Source organism: Amphiura filiformis, chromosome 6, assembly GCF_039555335.1.
Source record: "Amphiura filiformis chromosome 6, Afil_fr2py, whole genome shotgun sequence".
In the NCBI taxonomy this organism is placed as follows: Eukaryota; Metazoa; Echinodermata; class Ophiuroidea; order Amphilepidida; family Amphiuridae; genus Amphiura; species Amphiura filiformis.
The window spans coordinates 23887634-23908028 of record NC_092633.1 but is presented as its reverse complement, the minus strand read 5'-3'; the positions used below and the strand labels follow the sequence as shown (position 1 = coordinate 23908028).

The following is a 20395-nucleotide window of genomic DNA, read 5'->3' as shown; positions in this document are numbered from 1 at the left end:
AATATTTATATAGATCAAGTAAAACTTTCTGAACACGCTGGTTTTTGCTAGTGTTGCCCATAGACTCTAGAATGTGCCTGAGTTTTATGCATTGGTATGCTGTGAGCCTTGACCATGACTTTATTATTTTGAGGTGAAGGTTAGGATACACACCTTATGAGCAGAAAACATGTGATGCAGTGTTAAGTGAGAGCACATGATTCTACTTCTCCCTAATGATCACATGATGTAGGCATTGAAAAAGAAATATAATTCATGTGACTCTTAAAACACAAGTTTGATTTTCATCTTTCCAACTATTAAGTCATGCAATAGGAAATAAGCTGATTTATTTTGAGATTGTTTTATGATTTAGCAGCCATGCAATGTAAGATTCATTACATCATCATTGTCATCATCATCAAATTCGTTGTTATCATCTTCAAGATCATCTTCAACATCACCATCATTTAATATCATCACGTTTTATTACATTTGCAATCACTACATCTAATACAATACAATACAGGCCTTCTTGTGTTTACCAGTTTTGAGGTAAATGTTTTGAATAAGAAAACTTAATATTAATTACAGTCCAACCTCTTTTATCGGGCCATGATGGGACCAAGCACTGTCCGGATAAGTGAAAAATCCGGACAAGTGAATTACATGTAATTCTGCATTGACTGTCCCAAGTACTGAAATTGTGACAACAAAAGATTGTTTTAACATGGGGTAATTTCACTAAAAGATGGCTTTAGAGTGCTTTACGCAACATAGATATGTCATTCTAAGCATTCAGAGCATGAAATTAAGGTGTTAAATCATCAAAAACATATTTCCCTGTGAAGATTTCACAGCCGGATAACAGAGAGATCCATATAAAAGAGGTCCGGATAAGAGAGGTTGGACTGTATACAAAATAGGTAGGCCTTTATATCTCAATGACATTCAAATTAAGACATTTTGTTAGAGAATGTGAAATGATTGGCTTGTTTAATTTTTCTTTCATAAAGCACCAAACTGGGTGCAATGTAAAATTGGAGGGGGGGAGAAATTTTTGGCCAGCCGAAAGGAGGGGGGAAAGCAATTTTTGGCCAGCCGAGAGGGGGGAGGCAAGCAATTTTTGGCACACATTCATGGGGCGCCTTTTAAATAAAATGCTCTGAAAAGGCTTAAGAAAACAGTACAGAAACGCTTTAATATGCACATTTCGGCACGCCCGAGAGCGGCCCGAGAGGGGGGGGCAAGCAATTTTGGGCAGGCTGTTCAGAAATTTTACCCTTCCTGGGGGCTCATAATTATTGCACAGCCCCAAAATTCACAACCAAACCAATGAAATTTTGTCAGTGAAATTACCAAAATGTTTGAAAACAAATTCAGCTATATTAAAGGTTATATGACCTAGGCCTATATAGCATTGAAATCACAATATGTTCAGCAGAAGATAATAGGCCTACAGCATTGAAATCACAAGACATTCAGCAGAAGATAATGGGTTCCTTGGAAACCATTTTGTCATTAGCAATTTTATTTCTTTTGATTTGTGATAATTGAAAAAAAATTGGAAAACAAAATGGTATCACAGGGAATATAAAAGTGCTTTGACAAGAACTTGAGTTTGGTTGATATAAAATAACAGAGAGTCCTGAGAGAGTCTTGGTCATGTGAAGGACTCAGACAAACCTTGCACTTGCTTTACTGACTGAAATCATGTGATTATTGCACAACAATGTTTTATTTAGGCCTAACCACCAAATTTTCATATATTTTGTGTACTATGATGTGACAGATGAGCTCAGATGGTGGTTGAGATAACAAAATCCCTGCCTTTCCATATTAGTTCATCAGTAACGGACATTACCTAATGAATTTAAGATTTTGTACCTGAATCAGGCCCATAGCCGGGGGTGCAAAAGCTCTGTAAAAAATAGCAAAAATGTCAAAAAATTTGATAAAGATACCCAAAATCATGAATTTTCTGTGAAATTTGTTAAAAAATATGATCCAAAAAACCAATTGCAGAGGGCATAAATGTCTACTTTTGGCCAGAATGAAGATTTCTGTTGAAAAGGTCTGCATTTGGAAAATCCACCGCCCCCACACACACACACACAAATATTCTGGCTACAGGCCTGACCATAACTGCCATAGGATCATGTGCACATTGCTAAATTGTTAACGTCATGATCATGAGCTTCTAGCATATTCAGGCCAAGCAGAGTTGTGCAATATTATGAAGTGGAATAGGGAGTAAACCAAAAGATCAATGAAGTCTAATTATTTAAAAATGAACAAAACTAGTTTTATTAGAGAAGGGTAAACATGTTCATTAAAATGTTTCTCATATGCCCTTAAAACATCAATTAATGTTATTTTAATGCACTTCTGGTTTTAGTCGTGTTCACATTTTGAGTTACACCCGGTGTAAACTTACGCTAACATTGATAAAAATTCCACACATATTTTCCCTACTCCTACTGCATGTCTGCACCTAGCCTACTCCTAGTACTACGCCGACCAGTTCCACCAAGCATTCACTTATGGTCGGCGTAAACATCAGCTACCACTTCCGGAGTTTCTGTGACCTTTTTCAACCACACGTTATGTAATTTCTTAGTTCGGACCAAAAAAAGGCCAAACTTACACTGGGTGCACTGCCAAGTGTAGCAGTGTTCACATTGCAACGTGCGCCAGGTGGAGATTACACGCAGCTCGCTACTCCTGACTTTTATCAGGAGTAAATCGTCAGACATACACCAGGCGGAACTTACGCCGACCATCGTTCACACTGCCACTACTCCTGGCAGCGGCTACAACTACTCCTAGCAACTTGCGCCGACCAAGTTCCACCAGACATACGTCCGACAATGTGAACACAGCTTTTGTTACAGACAGGGGAGGGATGAGGGCAGTTAAGAATCTAATCTAAACTAAACATAAGCATAAGGCTTCATTATTGTTTTGGTGTATCCCCATATTCCCTCAGGCTTTTTGCACACCTATTTCAGCTGTTTGGTCTGTATCCAAGTTTCAAATTCCCCTCTCAATTGGAGGCTATACTTTATGATTAGCATTGGTTTGAGTAAAGTTTGTTTAGCAAGTCTATTAAAGAGCAAAGATATTGATAGTATCGTTCAAGTTTCATCTATCATCTGACAATGCCTCTGTGAGCAGTTGAAATTGGACTAAGAATTTCCTTGCTCTTGACTCAAAGGCTTAGAAGCTCTTCGAGTAAAATTATTCACATGATCTGTTGGGAGTTAGACTATGCCATAGTCAAATTTTATTAAAAATATGTTATGATTAGTCATGATGAACCCATTTCGTTGAACTCAAAATTATACTGATGTTTATTAAAATTAAAGTATTCAATAGTAAAGTAGTCATAAAGAGTTAAAAATATCAGATGATTAGTGACAATAAAAGTAATTGAATGCAACATTATCTTGCTTAATTATAATGGCTCACTTTAATACTGAACAATTCTGATTTTGGAATCTACCAGTTTATTGATAGCGAACCCAGAAAATCCGACTATGGACTTTGAATTTTAAGCAGAACTTTACCCCGGGACTTTGCACTCTATAAACACACTGTCAAGCATACTTGTTTATCAGTCCATTAACCACAAGTACTAAGCATGGTATAGTACAAGACGCACTAGATGTTTGATGAGAGATTAACTGTCTCGTCAACACAAAAGCGCCGCAAATACCACAGATAGTTGTGGGCGACCAATCACAAGGCAGATCCATTTAAAGATGCATTACATCATGGCCAATTTTAGTTAGGCCAAAAATTGGCCTAACTCTCCATAGAGTCCCGTGTTAAAAATCTTAACCGCAAGGCAAAGTCAGTAGTCCACTTGGGAAGCTAACAAACAGAGGGAGTGCGGTGACTGAAAAGATCAGATACAGATGTGAAAATCTATCAGTTGCACACAAATCAATATAAATCAGAGTTTTATGCTTAAGGTGGCTGTGTACTCTCAGACATGCATGTAGTAAAAGTGCAATAACTTTGTAATTATTTGCATAAAACATATAAAAGTATACATTTTTATGAAGGCAAGACATCAATAAATCTTAATATAAATACAGATTTGGGGTAAAAACAACAATTTTGAAGAAAATCACAAAAAGTGAGTTTTTGGCAATATTTGTTAGGTACATCATAACAAAAAACACTCTTTCCAAAATATTTTATTTTGTTTTTAGCTCAATCTTGAGGCTCCATTCCAAAAACGTTTTTTAATTTTTTTGATATTGTCCTTATTTTTTGAGATATTGACCATATACGGCATCAAATTGAACTTTTTACAATTCACACACGCCTATTTGCACAAAATGATGCCCAACATCGGAAATAGACCAAAATATAAAAAAATGAGAAAACCGTTTCTTGAGTCGATCATGCTTTTTACAATGATCATATTTGCTTACCTATAGATGCTGTATTTATTGAGTTATCGTGTACCTAAATCGTCATTTTACCGAGAAAATGAACATTGAAATAATGGCCGTTGAAGTTTAAAGTGGTCACATTTTGCACTTTCATCGAATTTCACAGGAGAATGCGACAGTTTTCGTTTTTGTAACTTATATTACGTGAACATCGGGTAAATCCACAGCCCCTTGAGAAGTTTGAGCGAAATCCATTCATAACTTGATATTTAAATCGGGGAAAGAACTTGAAAAAACCACATTTTATCAGCTAAAACGGAGCCATTTGACCACTAGGTTTTTGTGAAATCAGTGCTTCCGTGGTGTTTCCATAAGATGCGAGCGCATGCAGATAAGCGTCGGCGTGTTTGTGCGTTAACAAATTGCGCGATACGCATAGCGATGAGTTGTTCTTGCCGCGTGTACCTTGCTGGTACAACAAAGATTTTCTTTCCTTTTTAATTTCAAACACGAGTGGAATAGTGAAATAAAATCCTTAAAATATTGCAGTTGGAGTTTACAAATCTGGATTTTCATTCCTTGTATTTATAAAAAACATAACAAGGTACAAACATATCATAAAAATTATTTCAGGAAAGAAACAATGGCTAGAGTACACAGCCGCGTTAAATGTAATAGCCAGAGTATGCAAAATGGGCAAGTGGACTACGGAGAAGTCTAGTTGGGAGTGGGCTTCTTTTTCTGGTTCTTTATCTTCAATTATGTTTCTTTCTTGCTTTCCCATTTTGACCAGCATCCTTACATGTGTATGTAGGCTTTATAGACCAGGTTAAAACTGAGCTAAGTACCACTTGGAGAACGAGAAATTCTCATATGGTTTATCTGGACCAGTTTTGCATGGGGAACAAGAATTTCTTGGGTAAAAAGCCCGTAACCTGAGAACTTTTCTGTGAGGCGCTTTTTTCAAAATGGCATAAAATTCATATATATGGTTAAATTAGTCACATTAGGGGCATATATAACCAGATTTTGGATTTTTATTGATAGCAAAACTGTACTACTAAGTCAGGTTATTAATATGAAGGTAACAGGAGGTCACAGCTGAGGGCGCTTTTTTCAAAATGGCCGCCAAACTCAATGAAAAACATATATATGGCTAGCTTAGGCACTTTAGGGGCATATTTAACCAGATTTTGAATTTTTATTGATAGCAATTATGTACTACTAAGTCAGGTTATTAATATGAAGGTAACAGGAGGTCACAGCTGAGGGCGCTTTTTTTTCAAAATGGCCGCCAATCTCAATGAAAAACATATATATGGTTAAATTAGTCACTTTAGGGCACATTTAACCAGATTTTGATTTATATTGTTAGCAATAATATATTACTAGGTCAGGTTATTAATATGAAGGTAATATGAGGTCACAGCTGAGGGCCTTTTTTCAAAATGGCCGCCAAAATCAATGAAAAGCATATATATTGTTAAATTAGTCACTTAAGCGGTATACTTCATCAGATTTTGGATGTTGTTATTGATAGCGGTAAAGCATTACTAGGTCAGATTATTAATACGCAGGTAATAGGATGTCACAGGCGAGGATGCTTTGTTTTCAAAATGGCCGACAAAATTGAAGGAAAGTATGATATCAACAAAATAGTGTCAGGAAATGTTACTTAAGTTGAAAAAAAAGTAATAGTTGTCATTAACTTTATGAACTTATAATGGCAAAGGTATATTCTGGTTTAAAATGGTGGCAATGATGCCCGGTCAATGATGGCTACCAGAATTGCCTTTATATATTGAAGAAGACCCCTAAAGCAACTTGTGAACTAGAATGCCGCAAAAGCGTTGCTTACAGTGTTATAAATTGTCCGTTTGTTGCATGGTTTCACTGATGCATTTATCTTTGTTTTAATCCTCAGGATCACTCAAATCGCTATTTTCTGAAAAATCTTCATAGTCATTCTCTTCCAATAGTTCTTTGACGTCCTCAGGCATTACCGTTTCAACCCATTTAGGATCCATGTTTTTGTTGATTGTCAACAATGTTTCCACCATCGTATACAGTGACAACTGCTGCTCTCCACTCTCTTGCAATGGAATTTGCGCGCAGGATATGAAGTGCCTGCTTACATGGTGGTAGTAAGGATATATCTGCAATCTTTTTATCTTTCGATCAAAGATATCGTATCCGTATAGAAGTGAAACATACTCCTCAAGCTCTTTGCATAAACGTTCTGACGGAAAATCAAAATATTCCCTCCAATGTTGCAGAATGTGTCCACAAACTGTGCCCTTGACTCCAGAAGCTTCCAGCACTGACTGTGAAATCCAATGACTTCTGAGCTGCAAAAGGCCTTTCTGTATTTGCCAGTGTTAGTGTCCAGAATCTCCATCATGAATGAAATGGGATAAAGCAATGAGTGCATTGTCCATGTCTCCCAAATGTGAACGGATGATTGCTATACCCTCGATGTTATTCCTCACTGCATGCTTTGTAAGATGACCTTTGTGTCAGCTTCTTCCTGAATACTGCTAAGATCGGGAATCAAACTAGCATCTTGTTTTGTGACACAAAGGCCTTTAAATTGAGCGATATTGACTTAACAGCAGCTATATATTGACTTAAGTCATTGGATTTCACGCATTCACTGGAAATGATTACAACTCGGGTTTTTTTGCCATGGGAAACATCAGTGCGCAAGGTTCTGGAGTCAAAGCCAAAGTTTGTGGACACATTCTGCAACATTGGAGGGAGTATTAGATTTTCCGCCAGAAAGTTTATGCAAAGAGCTAGAGGAGTACTGTTCACTTCTATACGGAGTGAAGGGCAAGGATGTCAATGAAGCAAGATACGATATCTTTGATCGAAAGATAAAAAGATTGCAGATATATCCTTACTACCACCATGTAAGCAGGCGCTGTGGCCACATATCCTTCGCGCAAATTTCATTGCAGCGGAGAGCAGCAGATATCACTGTATACGATGGTGGAAATATATATTGGTGACAATGGGTGGAATGAAAATATGGAACCTAAAGGTATTGAAACAGTAATGCATGAAGATGTCCAAGTACTATTGGTAGAGAATGACTATGAAGATTTTTCAGAAAATAGTGATTTGAGTGATCCTGAGGATTAAAACAAAGAGAAATGCATCAGTGAAACCATGCAACAAACGGACAATTTATAACACTGTAAGCAACACAAATTGCTTTAGGGGTCTTCTTTAATACATAAAGGTAATTCTGGTAGTCATCATTACCGCCGTTTTAAATCAGAATCTTCTTTTGCCACCCTGAAGAACTTCATTATAAGTTCAAAAAGTTAAAGACAACTATTACTTTTTTTTCAGCTTAAGTAACATTTCCTGGCGCTTTTTCGTTGATATCATACTTTCCTTCAATTTTGTCGGCCATTTTGAAAAAAGCATCCTCGCCTGTGACATCCCTATTACCTTCGTATTAATAATCTGACCTAGTAATGCTTTACCGCTATCAATAACAACATACACAATCTGATGAAGTATACCACTTAAGTGACTAATTTAACAATATATATGCTTTTTATTGATTTTATGCCATTTTGAAAAAAAATGGCCTCAGCTGTAACCCCATGTTACCTTCATATTAATAACCTGACCTAGTAGTATATTATCGCTACTAATAAATATTCAAAATATGGTTAAATATGCCCCTAAAGTGACTAATTTAATCATACATATGTTTTTCATTGAGTTTGGCGGCCATTTTGAAAAAAGCGCCTCAGCTGTGACCTCATGTCACCTTCATATTAATAACCTGACTTGGTAGTACATTATTGCTATCAATAAAAATTCAAAATCTGGTTAAATATACCCCTAAAGTGACTAATTTAGCCATATATGTTTTTCATTGAGTTTGGCGGCCATTTTGAAAAAAGCGCCCTCAGCTGTGACCTCCTGTTACCTTCATATTAGGAACCTGACTTAGTAGTACATTATTGCTTCAATAAAGTCAAAATCTGGTTAAATATGCCCTTAAAGTGACTAATTTAACCATATAGATGGATTTTGGCGGCCATTTTGAAAAAAGCGCCTTCACGGAAAAGTTCTCAGGTTACGGGCTTTTTACCCAAGAAATTCTTGTTCCCCATGCAAAACTGGTCCAGATAAACCATATGAGAATTTCTCGTTCTCCAAGTGGTACTTAGCTCAGTTTTAACCTGGTCTATTATCCTGGCTTGAGCATTTTGCTTGAGCCTGGTCCCAACAGGACCCAAGCGTGCCTTCGCATGGAGTGACCATTCAAAATAACAAGCAAACACTTTTTCTAGAGTGGTGCAGTAGAATTGGAGGATTGTGTTCATTTGCCCAGCAATTTTTTTTTTTTAAGAGTGTATGGTTGAACATGTTACTTTAGAATTATTGCATAATTTTCTTCCATGACAGTATTTGCAGTAATACTGCATTTGTTCATTTTAAAAATGATTATTTCTTTTTCTTTTTTATTGTGTACATACAGGTCATAGCTAGGATATTCTACTGTATAAACAGGTCATGGACAGGTAGAATAACACTACCAGAATTACGCAAAAGTAACTTATTATCAGTAAGTATTGATTTTAGTTTCAAAGATTTAATTGAATTTTTATTTGCTGTGAGACCTGAAAAGTTAAAGGATGAAGACTGCAAACCATTTTGAAATCAAACATGGCTTATATCCACTAGTGGATCTCAAAGTGATCTGTTGCAACCTATTCTTCTTTCCCCTGTGTGTTGATATATTAAGAATAACAATTAAGCATCATTAATTTGATCTCATGCGCTCTGTTTGTAATGTTTGAATGTTTCCATGTTCCAGTGTATGATGCTTAATTAAACCTCTTCCCTTGTTTATCGAATGTACCAAACAGACTGCCAAAATTTGCTGCCAAAATTGAATCAAGTGAAAAGTATGTGAAATCACAGGTTTGTGATTTCACCGACCAGGCTTCTGAATTCAGAGGAGTATGTGAGTCACATCGCCCCTGAACTGAATTAGGAACTCATTATTTCAAGCTATCTTGATATTGCCAGTATCGCAGCTTTTACCTTTACCTTGCCAATTTGATTTGATCCCAGGTGATAGCATTATTAGAAGAAGAAGACGACATCAACCAAATAGCAGAGTATTTCTCCTATGAACATTTTTATGTAGTATACTGCAAATTCTGGGAGTTGGACTCAGATCATGATTTGTATATAGATAAAACAGATCTTAGTAGACATCAAGACCATGGTAAGTTTTATTTTTGACTTTTTTAAGATACAAGAAAAAAACTCATAAAAGTTTTAGATCATCTGAATGGAGTATGATTTATGTATCCAACAGTGTATCCATCAAATATTTAGTATGCACTTTTATGTAAGAGTTTTGGTTAAAATTCTGTTTACCAGACATGCGGACTAGTATGGTTTCATTATATTAAAATATGGAATTTGATGATCTTGACCAAACTTAAAATAGGTCATGCCTCAAAAAGATAAACAGCCAAAATTCATAGGTCATGCTGTAAAATAGATCAATTTGTAAAAATAGGCAAAATAAAAATAGGTATCTAGTACTTTATATCAATGATCAATGATCATCTGTTGGGAAAAGGTGTGAGTTTTACTTCTTAATGTTAACCAAATGTTATTTTTTATATTTTCATGCATACAATTAATGTTTAATGCTGGTATTTGTTTTTCTTCTTGTAGCAATTTCATCAAGAATGTTAGATAGAATTTTCTCCCCTGGAACTGTACTTAGGTAAGACTATTATGCCACTCCCCTCCCCTTCCCCCTCCCCTCCCCCTCCCTCTCCCCCATGAAATGGTATAAACATATGTGTTGTAGTTTTTTTTTGGTTCTTGTTTGTTTGTTTGTTTGTTGTTTTTTATTATTTGCTGTTGAGTTTTCTGTTTGGTAACTTTTCTGATAAAGAAGATGGCTACCTCTGGCCTTACTGGCCTTTCGGCCATCTCCTCCATGATTCTTTGATGGTATTTTGATGTACTGATATTTTAATGCGTATTTTGTATTTTTATGTGAATTGTGGAAATGAATAAATGAATGAATGTGTCTGATCAAAGTTTATAGACAAAAATATGGAACAATAACCAATAAAAATATAAGAAATGGATAACTTTGCAAACAAGTATGCCACAGAGTTAGGGATTTCAATCTCAGTAAGCTTTGGAAATGAGCAATTTGGTAACACAATTTTCAAAATGTCCTACTTTTGTCTGAGGGGATCAGATCAAGTCACAGGGTTCAGTTTTTGCCGGCAAAAACCTGTTTATGCCGAAAAAGTGGCAAAAACTGTTTTTGCCTGGTTTAAACTGGCAAAAATGGCAAAAACCCATGTAAAGTCATTCAAGTACTAAAAAGTAACACAGAAAGCTGATAAACAGTAACACACATCTTTTAATGAATCATTCCACATATTTTTTGTCTCATCAAGTCCTTAATTAAAATTAAAAAGTTTTGAATTTGATATGCCACATTTCAGTTAAATGCACTAGAGAGCAATGAAAACCCATGCCTTAAATTTCTTAATATGTTACTTATAATTATAAAATCTGGCTTTGTTACATCCTTGAATAAATTCCATCAGGTCTGTAGGATTTCATCTGGTTAAGACCAATCCAAACTTACATTTTCTGGACGTTTCATCAACCATCGGTTGAATTCATCAACAGTGTTGCTATTTTGAAGTGCATAAGAACTTTGACACAGGGGTTGATGCTGGTCTAACCTTTAGAGTTACTGGTTCAATCACACAGCACTTCAAAATAGCAACACTGCTGATGAATTCAACCGATGGTTGATGAAATTTCTTAATATGTTACTTATAATTATAAAATCTGGCTTTGTTACATCCTTGAATAAATTCCATCAGGTCTGTAGGATTTCATCTGGTTAAGACCAATCCAAACTTACATTTTCTGGACGTTTCATCAACCATCGGTTGAATTCATCAGCAGTGTTGCTATTTTGAAGTGCATAAGAACTTTGACACAGGGGTTGATGCTGGTCTAACCTTTAGAGTTACTGGTTCAATCACACAGCACTTCAAAATAGCAACACTGCTGATGAAGTCAACCAATGGTTGATGAAACGGCCAGAAAACATAAGTTTTGACTGGTCTTGATCAAATGAAATTCTTTATGTTAATTTGTTATGGCTTTGTTACACTCTGAAAATTATTTTTATAACTTCATAACTTGTTTTGAGATGAAAAAAGTGAACTATTTATCACTTTTTTAGTTTTTGCCATTTTTGCCTTTTGCAAGCAGAAAAAAAACACGGTAACATGCGAACCCTGTCAAGTCACATATTGATCTGTCTGAGATAATGGACCAAAATGGTACTTACCTGTGTTTTCATAACAAATTTTTTAATGCAGGACTTGTGGCATTTTAAATGTTTTGTGGGTATATTCAGGGTGGGTAAAAACACCCCCTCCCCCCAAAAAAAATGTGTATAATCTTTGTTGTAGATGCATTCTTAGCCCTGTGGCATAGATTTCTTTTTCAAGCAGATTTGGTGCTTTAAAGCTGAAATGGTCAATTATGATGTTAAACTGGAACAATAAATATGTGTGTGAAAATTAAAAAATTTTAAAGCTAAAATGGTCAAATCTGAGACCAAATTTGGGCCAAAATGCTCATTTTGGAGAAAATCCCAAAAATGTTGTTGTTTTTTTGTCCAAATTTTTTCGGTCATTTGGGGATTTTCTCCAAACAAATTAATGTCATGAATTTGGAATTCATTGTGACGTTCGGGTTGTTATAATTCTGTGATTTCAACTGATTTGATGTTGATTTTTCTCATACCTGTACCTGTTATTACTTTTATCTTATTTAGCCCTAAATCAGTTGAAGAAGGTAGAATGAGTTATTCAGAATTTGTGTGGTTTCTCATCTCAGAGGAAGACAAGAAGTCCCCAATGAGGTAGGTGAAGGTTGACACAAAGGTGACACACAGTCATGTTTGATTGGTGTGTGTTATCTACTGTGATAAAATACAGAGAAAATGTTAGACACTGCTGACATCATTTGCACAAACTACAAGAGCAAGATCATATTACTGGTCTGTGGTCATGCATTGTGCATTCTTAGCCCTGTGGCATAGATTTCTTTTTCAAGCAGATTTGGTGCTTTAAAGCTGAAATGGTCAATTATGATGTTAAACTGGAACAATAAATATGTGTGTGAAAATTAAAAATTTTAAAGCTAAAATGGTCAAATCTGAGACCAAATTTGGGCCAAAATGCTCATTTTTGGAGAAAATCCCAAAAAATGTTGTTGTTTTTTTGTCCAAATTTTTTCGGTCATTTGGGGATTTTCTCCAAAAGCAAGCATTTTGGCCCAAATTTGACCACACAGATGAATTTATCAAGTCTTTCCCATTCTAAATATTAAATATATACTTTTATATACTTAAGACAAACAATTTAGCAGTTATGAGGCCCAAAAGTTGTCATAATTCCAGGGTTAAGACCACCCTTAAAAGAACCATGCATTTATGTAACATTGGGGAGATGATTACATTACTATTTATTTGTCTTATCATTACAGTATAGAATACTGGTTCCGTTGTATGGATGTTGATGGTGATGGCTATCTATCAATGTATGAACTGGAGTATTTTTATGAGGAACAACTACAAAAGATGGAAAGTTTAGGAATAGAAACACTACCATTTCAAGACTGTCTATGCCAGGTAAATAGAAAAATTAGAATGTAGAAAATAAATTATAAAATGAGGAAGAAATAATTGTCATCATTTAGGATTTGAAACCTGGGTACGTAGCTACCAGACTCCCCTTACCAAATTGAACTATCATAGAAGTTAGTGGCTATCATGTAGGCCCAAGAGTATGTTTCTCCAGCATCTCTAAGAGAAATAATATTTTAATCTTTGGCCTATCATGCAGGCTGCTTGGCATGCAACCCCTATGCACTTTGTTCTTTTCTAACATAAAAGAAAATATTTAACTGTTCCCAGATAAGTCATTATAAAAAGTGTTTATTCTATGCTATTGTGTGTTGTTCCTTACTTTATATTTCTTAAATTGAAAAAATGCTGCTCTATATATTGTTATTATGGAATAACAGAGGCAACTGAGGTCTAATTGAAGCAAGATGCCAATACACTCAATCAATTGCTGTTTGTGTAATTTGTTAGAATATACGTGCTATAAATTCTTACAGCAGAAAGTTCAGATGACACTTTACACTATAATATATTCAACAAGAAATGAAATTTAATGTATTAAGTGTTCTGATATTGAGGGCAGTGTTTAGTTTTTCATGTATAGCCTTTTTTAATTCAACTATATCAACTGCTTCTCTATATTCTTTGGGGTGGCAAATCTTGGTGAAACTTGTGTTTCAGTGTGAGCACACCGGCTTTGTAGCCTGTTACTGAACCACCATGATTGTTATGAAACAATCGTCTCGAGTTTTTATGCTGTGCACACAGAATCGCGCATGTACATATACATTTATAATTAAAGACAGAGATAAAAAGAATTTATCGCGTCTGATGTCATTGTCAATTACGATCCTTGATTGGTTTCACAGGTTAATAGCGCGTAAAAGGAAGACCGATTTATCTGGTGCTGATCGGAGAAAAGGAATAGCAGCAAATGGCGAAAAATTGCGTACTTTTACAAGGCAAAAAGCAGCTTTTCTAGGCATTGTTGACATGGTGCCTTCATGAAAGAAAGTTTCCTACTACAAAGACCTAACTTTTGAGATGGTTTGTTTGTTTGAAGGTGCAAAATTAACAATACGGCGCCCGGTTATTCCGCCACGTTCAGCAAGTCATCATCCCGACACTTGTAAACAAACCGTGCTCAAATTTGATTGACAGATGACGTCAGACACGATAAATTATTTTTATCTCTGTCTTTAATTATAACATGTCAATACGCGTTCAGCAGGTATGATACGGGATATGTCATGTCAGTAAATTGGGGGTGCATATCCAATGAAATACAGAAACCACTTGATGGTATGATAAAAGAATATATTGCACAGATAGAAAAATATTGCACAAGTCTAAAATTAGTGCAATTTGTTTGTGTCGGGTCCAATGTTTTCTTGTATCACACAAAAATAAGCCATTTTTTTTGTCAGACTGACTTGGTCAAATGAACTTCGCAAATTGAACTTAGTGCAAGAGTGATGCTGATCAGTGAAATGTACATACGTGCACATTACCTGTGCAGACAGTATTTTTTAAATACATTGTGGTTCGCCTGGTACTTCAAAGACACTATTATGTGATACACAAATTTTATTGCACCACTCACCAGAAAGCTGATATTGAATTTCCCATTAAAATCATAACACATACACAGATGCAACACTGTCCAATTGCACACATGTTGAGGTATTTTAATGACTGTCATAGCAATATTTGACGCATACTTACATGCATCAAAATTACAACAGAAAAATCTATGACCAATGACAGTTATGACCGAAGTAATGTCAGATGAAGGTCAAAGTTATTACAGATAATTTGAGATACATCTAATCTTGTGTTGAGATTAAAAATTTAAAACCTTAAATTATGATGTCTACCAACACAGATGAACTGTCATGCTAGTATTCTTAAATTGGTTAGCAAGACCATTATTTTTATCTGGGTTTATTACTATTGCTTTAGGTTTGTTGAGCCAGCATCCTTAAATTTGATTTATTTCAAGTGTGACTTAATTCAGTTTATTCTCTTAATTATCCTTGCATTATATTTGTTTTCCTTTACACCTAGATGTTGGATTTGGTGAAGCCTCGTGTATCTGACAAGATCACCTTGCATGACCTCAAAGCCTGTAAACTTGCCTACATTTTTTATGATACCTTCTTCAACCTAGAGAAATACCTGGAGCATGAGCAGAGGGATCCATTCACAAATACAAGAGTAAGTATATTCACCAGAAGGTGGGTTGTATAGAATGTGTTATAGATTCATAATACTGTAGCTTGCACCATCTTGATGAAAAAGGTGGTAAGAAAATAAGTGGTTGCAATCTCAGAAACAGCAACACTAGTTGGGAATGTTACCTACTGCCAATACAAATTTAATAGTGATTAGTAACAGAGGGCACTAATATTTAATTAATATTGAAACATGATGTACAGTATAGCCTCTTTTAAGAGGCTATACTGTACATCACTGTAATTTTTTGTCACAAGAGAACTGGAGACGAAGTTGTCAGTTCGTGTTCATCATATGACTCCTAGAAAGCGAGAAATTACATTTTATTAATGGTTCAAAATGTTACCTAATTTGACTCTGAGACTATGACCTCGTTTAGACTAGGGAAAAGTTGTACTTCAATAACGACTTTTTTGAAGTCGAGTTCAGTCGAATTCAGGTCTAAACAGGTACAGTCTTTGTTCAATTATGACCGAAGTCAAGTTCAAAAGTCGTTGTTCAACAATGCTCCAGAGGTTCATTAAGTCGAATTCAATTCGACCTTGTCGTGGTTGAAGTGCGACTTTTCCTGGTCTAAACAGTCAGTCGTGCGTGTCGCTGACCTGTCAAAGTGAATTTCTGGTCCGTCGATTTGTCGGTAAGCAATGGCACTGTGATATCGATAAACAGCAGCTCTTCTTGTGTATTTTCGTACATGCACAGCATACTGTAGAGTAAGTGAGTGTACATCCATGTACGAAGTGTCTGATCGTATCTTTTTCGAGTTTTCCAGGAATAATTTTTGCTAATTTTGTTTAAATTGATCGACCTGAAATTGAAATGGTTCGCAAGGTTCCCAACAACTGGAACAACTTCAACAAGATGAAACCACAGAAACTTGGGGTAAAATGTAAAAAAGAACTTGATAAATACTTGTTTTGATGACCACATACAGAGTTGAATTCGTTCGGGCGCATAGTGTAAACACACAGTAAAAACCACAAACACAAATTAATTTATGCTAATCCTCTGTCTTAATCGAATTTGATGTCGAGTTTGAATTAGACTTTTCTCTAGTCTAAACGTGGTCTATGGTACTATTTTCATAATTTTACAATTTTCGTAATTTCATTGATATTTTCATTGAGATAAACATGTTTGGGCACTTATTAAAGTAGAGTCTAGTATTCAATACAGAATAAGGTATGCTATTTTTAAAATGTACTTTCAAGCACCTCTTTGCTGATTCATAATATGATACTGTATGCCAAAGTGGATGCCTTGTTTGCTAACATTACTAATTTGTGTTTAAGACCATTCATTTTCAAGTTTGCTGATATTAGTAGAATATAAAGATTGGTGCAACAAAAAGATACCAACTAATGTATGCACAGTAGCATATTAGTCACAAATCACCATTGCCTGCTACACTATTTGGACTATGTTATGACAACAAGACAATTGACCTATTAATATATTGTCATTGAGCAAATAGAAGCCTATTAAGGGGCATAGATTTTGCCTGTTGTACACGTTCGATGATCATCATCGCCTGCCAGGAACTCTGAAGAATTAGGAAATGTATTTTAGATAAGTAACAACCATATTATAACTTGCCTGGTGTACATACAACTTTCAATTGCAAAATGTGTCAAGAAGGGAATATACACAGTGTTAATTCTTGCTTACCCATACTCTTGCTTTGTATGATTTGTGTTAGGATCCTGAGTATGATGGACCAGAACCATCCGATTGGGAAAAATATGCTGCAGAAGAATATGAGATGTTGGTAGCTGAAGAAGGCAACCCAGATCAACAAGAAATGAGCTTTCAAGAAGCTGCAGAACAATTGGACGAAATGTAAGTTGAATTTAAAAGGGTACTTTATGATCCACAATCAACTGATATGTTAATAGTCTTCGGTTTTATCTTCTTGATTAGTAGGATCTTTTTGGGCAACAGGCATTGACAAAGAGTTTGTCATGGAAACTGATGAAATTTTTTGTTGGTAGTTCCGTTTTGGCTGTTATGTAGGGAATGGTGGCTCATGACTTCATGGGTATTTAGACCAATAATTAAACCTCAAAATAATCAATGGTACCACTAACTTTTCTCTGTGTTTGTACATATTTTGATGGTATTGTGAATACCCTTGGAGTAGACAATATCAAACAATTTTTGGGAAATTAATTCAAACTATAAACAGTGATAACATGGCAGGGATAACTTGCTGACCTTAGAACGATATTGGGAAGAGTTTAAAATCTGGCAATATCATGTATTGAGTTGATGTCATGACACATTCAATCAATTAGAAGAAAAAATAATGAAAATGCAATACTTGTGAGTAAAAAAGGAAACAATAGAAGCATTAATGATATTAATTTTATCAAGAGTATGAATGGACAAAAACACTAAAACGTAAACAAACTGTAATTATTTTTCTTTTTTGTTTTGATACAGAGATTATCCAGATGACTTTGAGCCAGACGATGATGAAATAATGGCAGTAGAAATGAGACAAAAAGCCTCAATATCAGAACTTCCTCAGAGAAACCAATGGGTTGGGAATGGCACACCTGGTGGTGGTAGTGTAAGGACTGACTTCTCACTTTGATGCTGGTACACAACCTGTCTTAACTTGTGTGTGCATCTGTTGTAACTATTGCATTGTATACCATAGTGTATACACATACACAACTGCTGTCATTTCAAGTGATATAGGAAATTATTTCTGAATGGCCATGGAGGAACTATAGATTTCCTTTAGTATTCAGCAAGGTCCCTCAGCGATGCCGAACTGCTCTTTCTGATTATTGCCTAAAAAGAACTACAATCAAAGAAATTAATGTTGGCACACTCTGGCATACTAATAGTAAATCGCCAACCCTCTCCCCAGTTCAATGTTGATAAAAGCACTTTTTGTATTGGGCTCTCCAGTCTCCCCAACATTGATTGAGGGGGAATGGGGGAGGGAAGGGGAAAGGAGAAGGTTTGTACTTCTCATCAAACATAGTTATACTAATTTCACTGAATTATCAGAGTGGCAATGAAGAGTTCCAACATATTTTCATGGTATGCCAACTATTAATTTTGTTGATTGTAAGTCAGGCCTGGGTCAGCTTGATCAGCAAATGAGGTGCAGATGTGATGATGATGCGAGTCTATTAGCCAATCAAATCCCCACTTCCGTGTTTACATTATAAAAAGCGCCAAATCAGCACACTGCTGAGTGCTGAAGAACCTTGCTGAATACTATTGTTTTCATTTCTGTTCCATACAAATGCTAATGATTTTAGCATTCAGATGTACAATTTTTATGAACAATCCTGATGAATCTCGTCAATAATGAATCTCGTCAATAATGAATCTCATCAATAAAGATGCACAATGTTGGTTGTGCAGCTGTACATTATTAAAAGTGCACCACTGCAGCCAACTTATTGCAGTAAGAAGGAGATAAGATTGGAGTCCTACGTGGCCAACCATAGACATCCTGAAAATGAATTGATTGAGATAGTACATCATCATCATAGTGGTTATTCTTTGGGAGAGTGCACACTCTGTATAGCTTTGTACACATGATAGTGGAATACTGGCAATATTACATGGGCATTAACAAGGACTGAAATAGAGTACCTCCATCATTTTTTCATGAGAACGGGCATCTTATTTTTAACTCTTGAGCATAATAGTACAAAGATGTACATTTGTGGTGCTTGAGGCAGGTGGGATGGGAGCATGACCTAGCTGTAATTACACTCAAATATTGAGACAGATAGGAATGGTATGGGTTCTATTTAAAGGAGATCCCAAGGTATGACTATAAGAGGTGTTGTTTCCGCCCCCATGTGGATGATTTTTCTCGGGAGAGGAAAAACGCCCAATACTTTTGTTTTGATATATTATTGGCTTTGACTCAAAAATCATAGGACCTATGGAAATATAAATGTGATTATTGGCTTCCTTGACTCATTTTCTGGACAAATAAAATGGACAAATATGGCTCCTCTCATCCCATCTGCCTTAATGTGTATAATTGGCAAGAAGTCGTATACATAAATTGCAAACCTGCACACATTAGGAATTGAAATTTGCAGGATACACTGTGGACCACAATGGGCTCATCCCAATGCCATATAGTTCAATAACCCTAATTAACCCTAACACCAGTAAAAACCACAAAATACCACGATGAAAAATTCATAACATGCATGCATCCCAGGGTCTGCGATGACGCAATCACCCGAAGTGTGATATGCTCACGGAATTGCTGGCCGGGCAGCAATAACCCGAGCAGCTACCGGTCCGCGATCGTTCGCTTGGCATGCGAGGGGTCCAAGGTTCAATCCAAAAGGTGCCAAGTCAAAATTCTTCTTCTTGAAAAATTCGGATCTTCTCTGACTTCCGATACCAAAAAGCATGGGTCAGTGTTAGGGTTAAAAAAGCTGTATTTTTTCAGATTAGAGTGTCCTCTACCCCTAACACCAGTAAAACCACAAAATACCACAATGAAAAATTCATAACATGCATGCATCCCAGGGTCTCATGATGACGCAATCACCCGGTGTGATATGCTCACGGAATTGCTGGCCGGGCAGCAATAACCCGAGCAGCTACCGGTCCGCGATCGTTCGCTTGGCATGCGAGGGGTCCAAGGTTCGAATCCCGGGGGTGCCAAGTCAAAAATTCTTCTTCTTGAAAAATTTGGATCTTCTCTGACTTCCGATACCAAAAAGCATGGGTCAGTGTTGGGGTTAAGCAATCATAGTACCAAATATGACCTCAAGTTGCAGAGTTTTTGTACCCAAATTTCAAAGTTCATTCAATGAATGTACTTTATGTATTAATGTTAAAGAAATGTGCCCTGATAGATGAGCATGTTGTGGATCCTAGTGATACATGGCGAAACAATCTGGAGGTACACTATTTCTCCCTTCATGATGGAAGATGAACTCTCCCAGCAGTCTAACCTCTTTTTGGTTATACTATCCTAACCATTGGATATTTTGGTAAGAATGGGCTATTCCATTTAAAATCCACACTACCCATGTGGAAGATTTTGGAATTG

At 36.0% G+C, this 20395-nt stretch overlaps 1 protein-coding gene across 2 annotated transcripts in view; it reads left to right on the top strand.

The window, feature by feature from the left end:
• Positions 1-18686, top strand: part of LOC140155172 (serine/threonine-protein phosphatase 2A regulatory subunit B'' subunit beta-like) — a 91470-nt gene extending 72784 nt beyond the window's left edge. For both annotated transcript variants that reach the window (XM_072177902.1, XM_072177903.1), the window contains 8 exons: positions 8890-8976; positions 9489-9645; positions 10107-10158; positions 12259-12345; positions 12972-13116; positions 15178-15327; positions 17045-17184; positions 17788-18686. In XM_072177902.1, coding sequence (XP_072034003.1) covers positions 8890-8976; positions 9489-9645; positions 10107-10158; positions 12259-12345; positions 12972-13116; positions 15178-15327; positions 17045-17184; positions 17788-17941 — 972 coding nt within the window. In that variant the 3' untranslated portion in view covers positions 17942-18686. The remainder of the gene's footprint in view (positions 1-8889; positions 8977-9488; positions 9646-10106; positions 10159-12258; positions 12346-12971; positions 13117-15177; positions 15328-17044; positions 17185-17787) is intronic.
• Positions 18687-20395: the final 1709 nt, after the last annotated feature.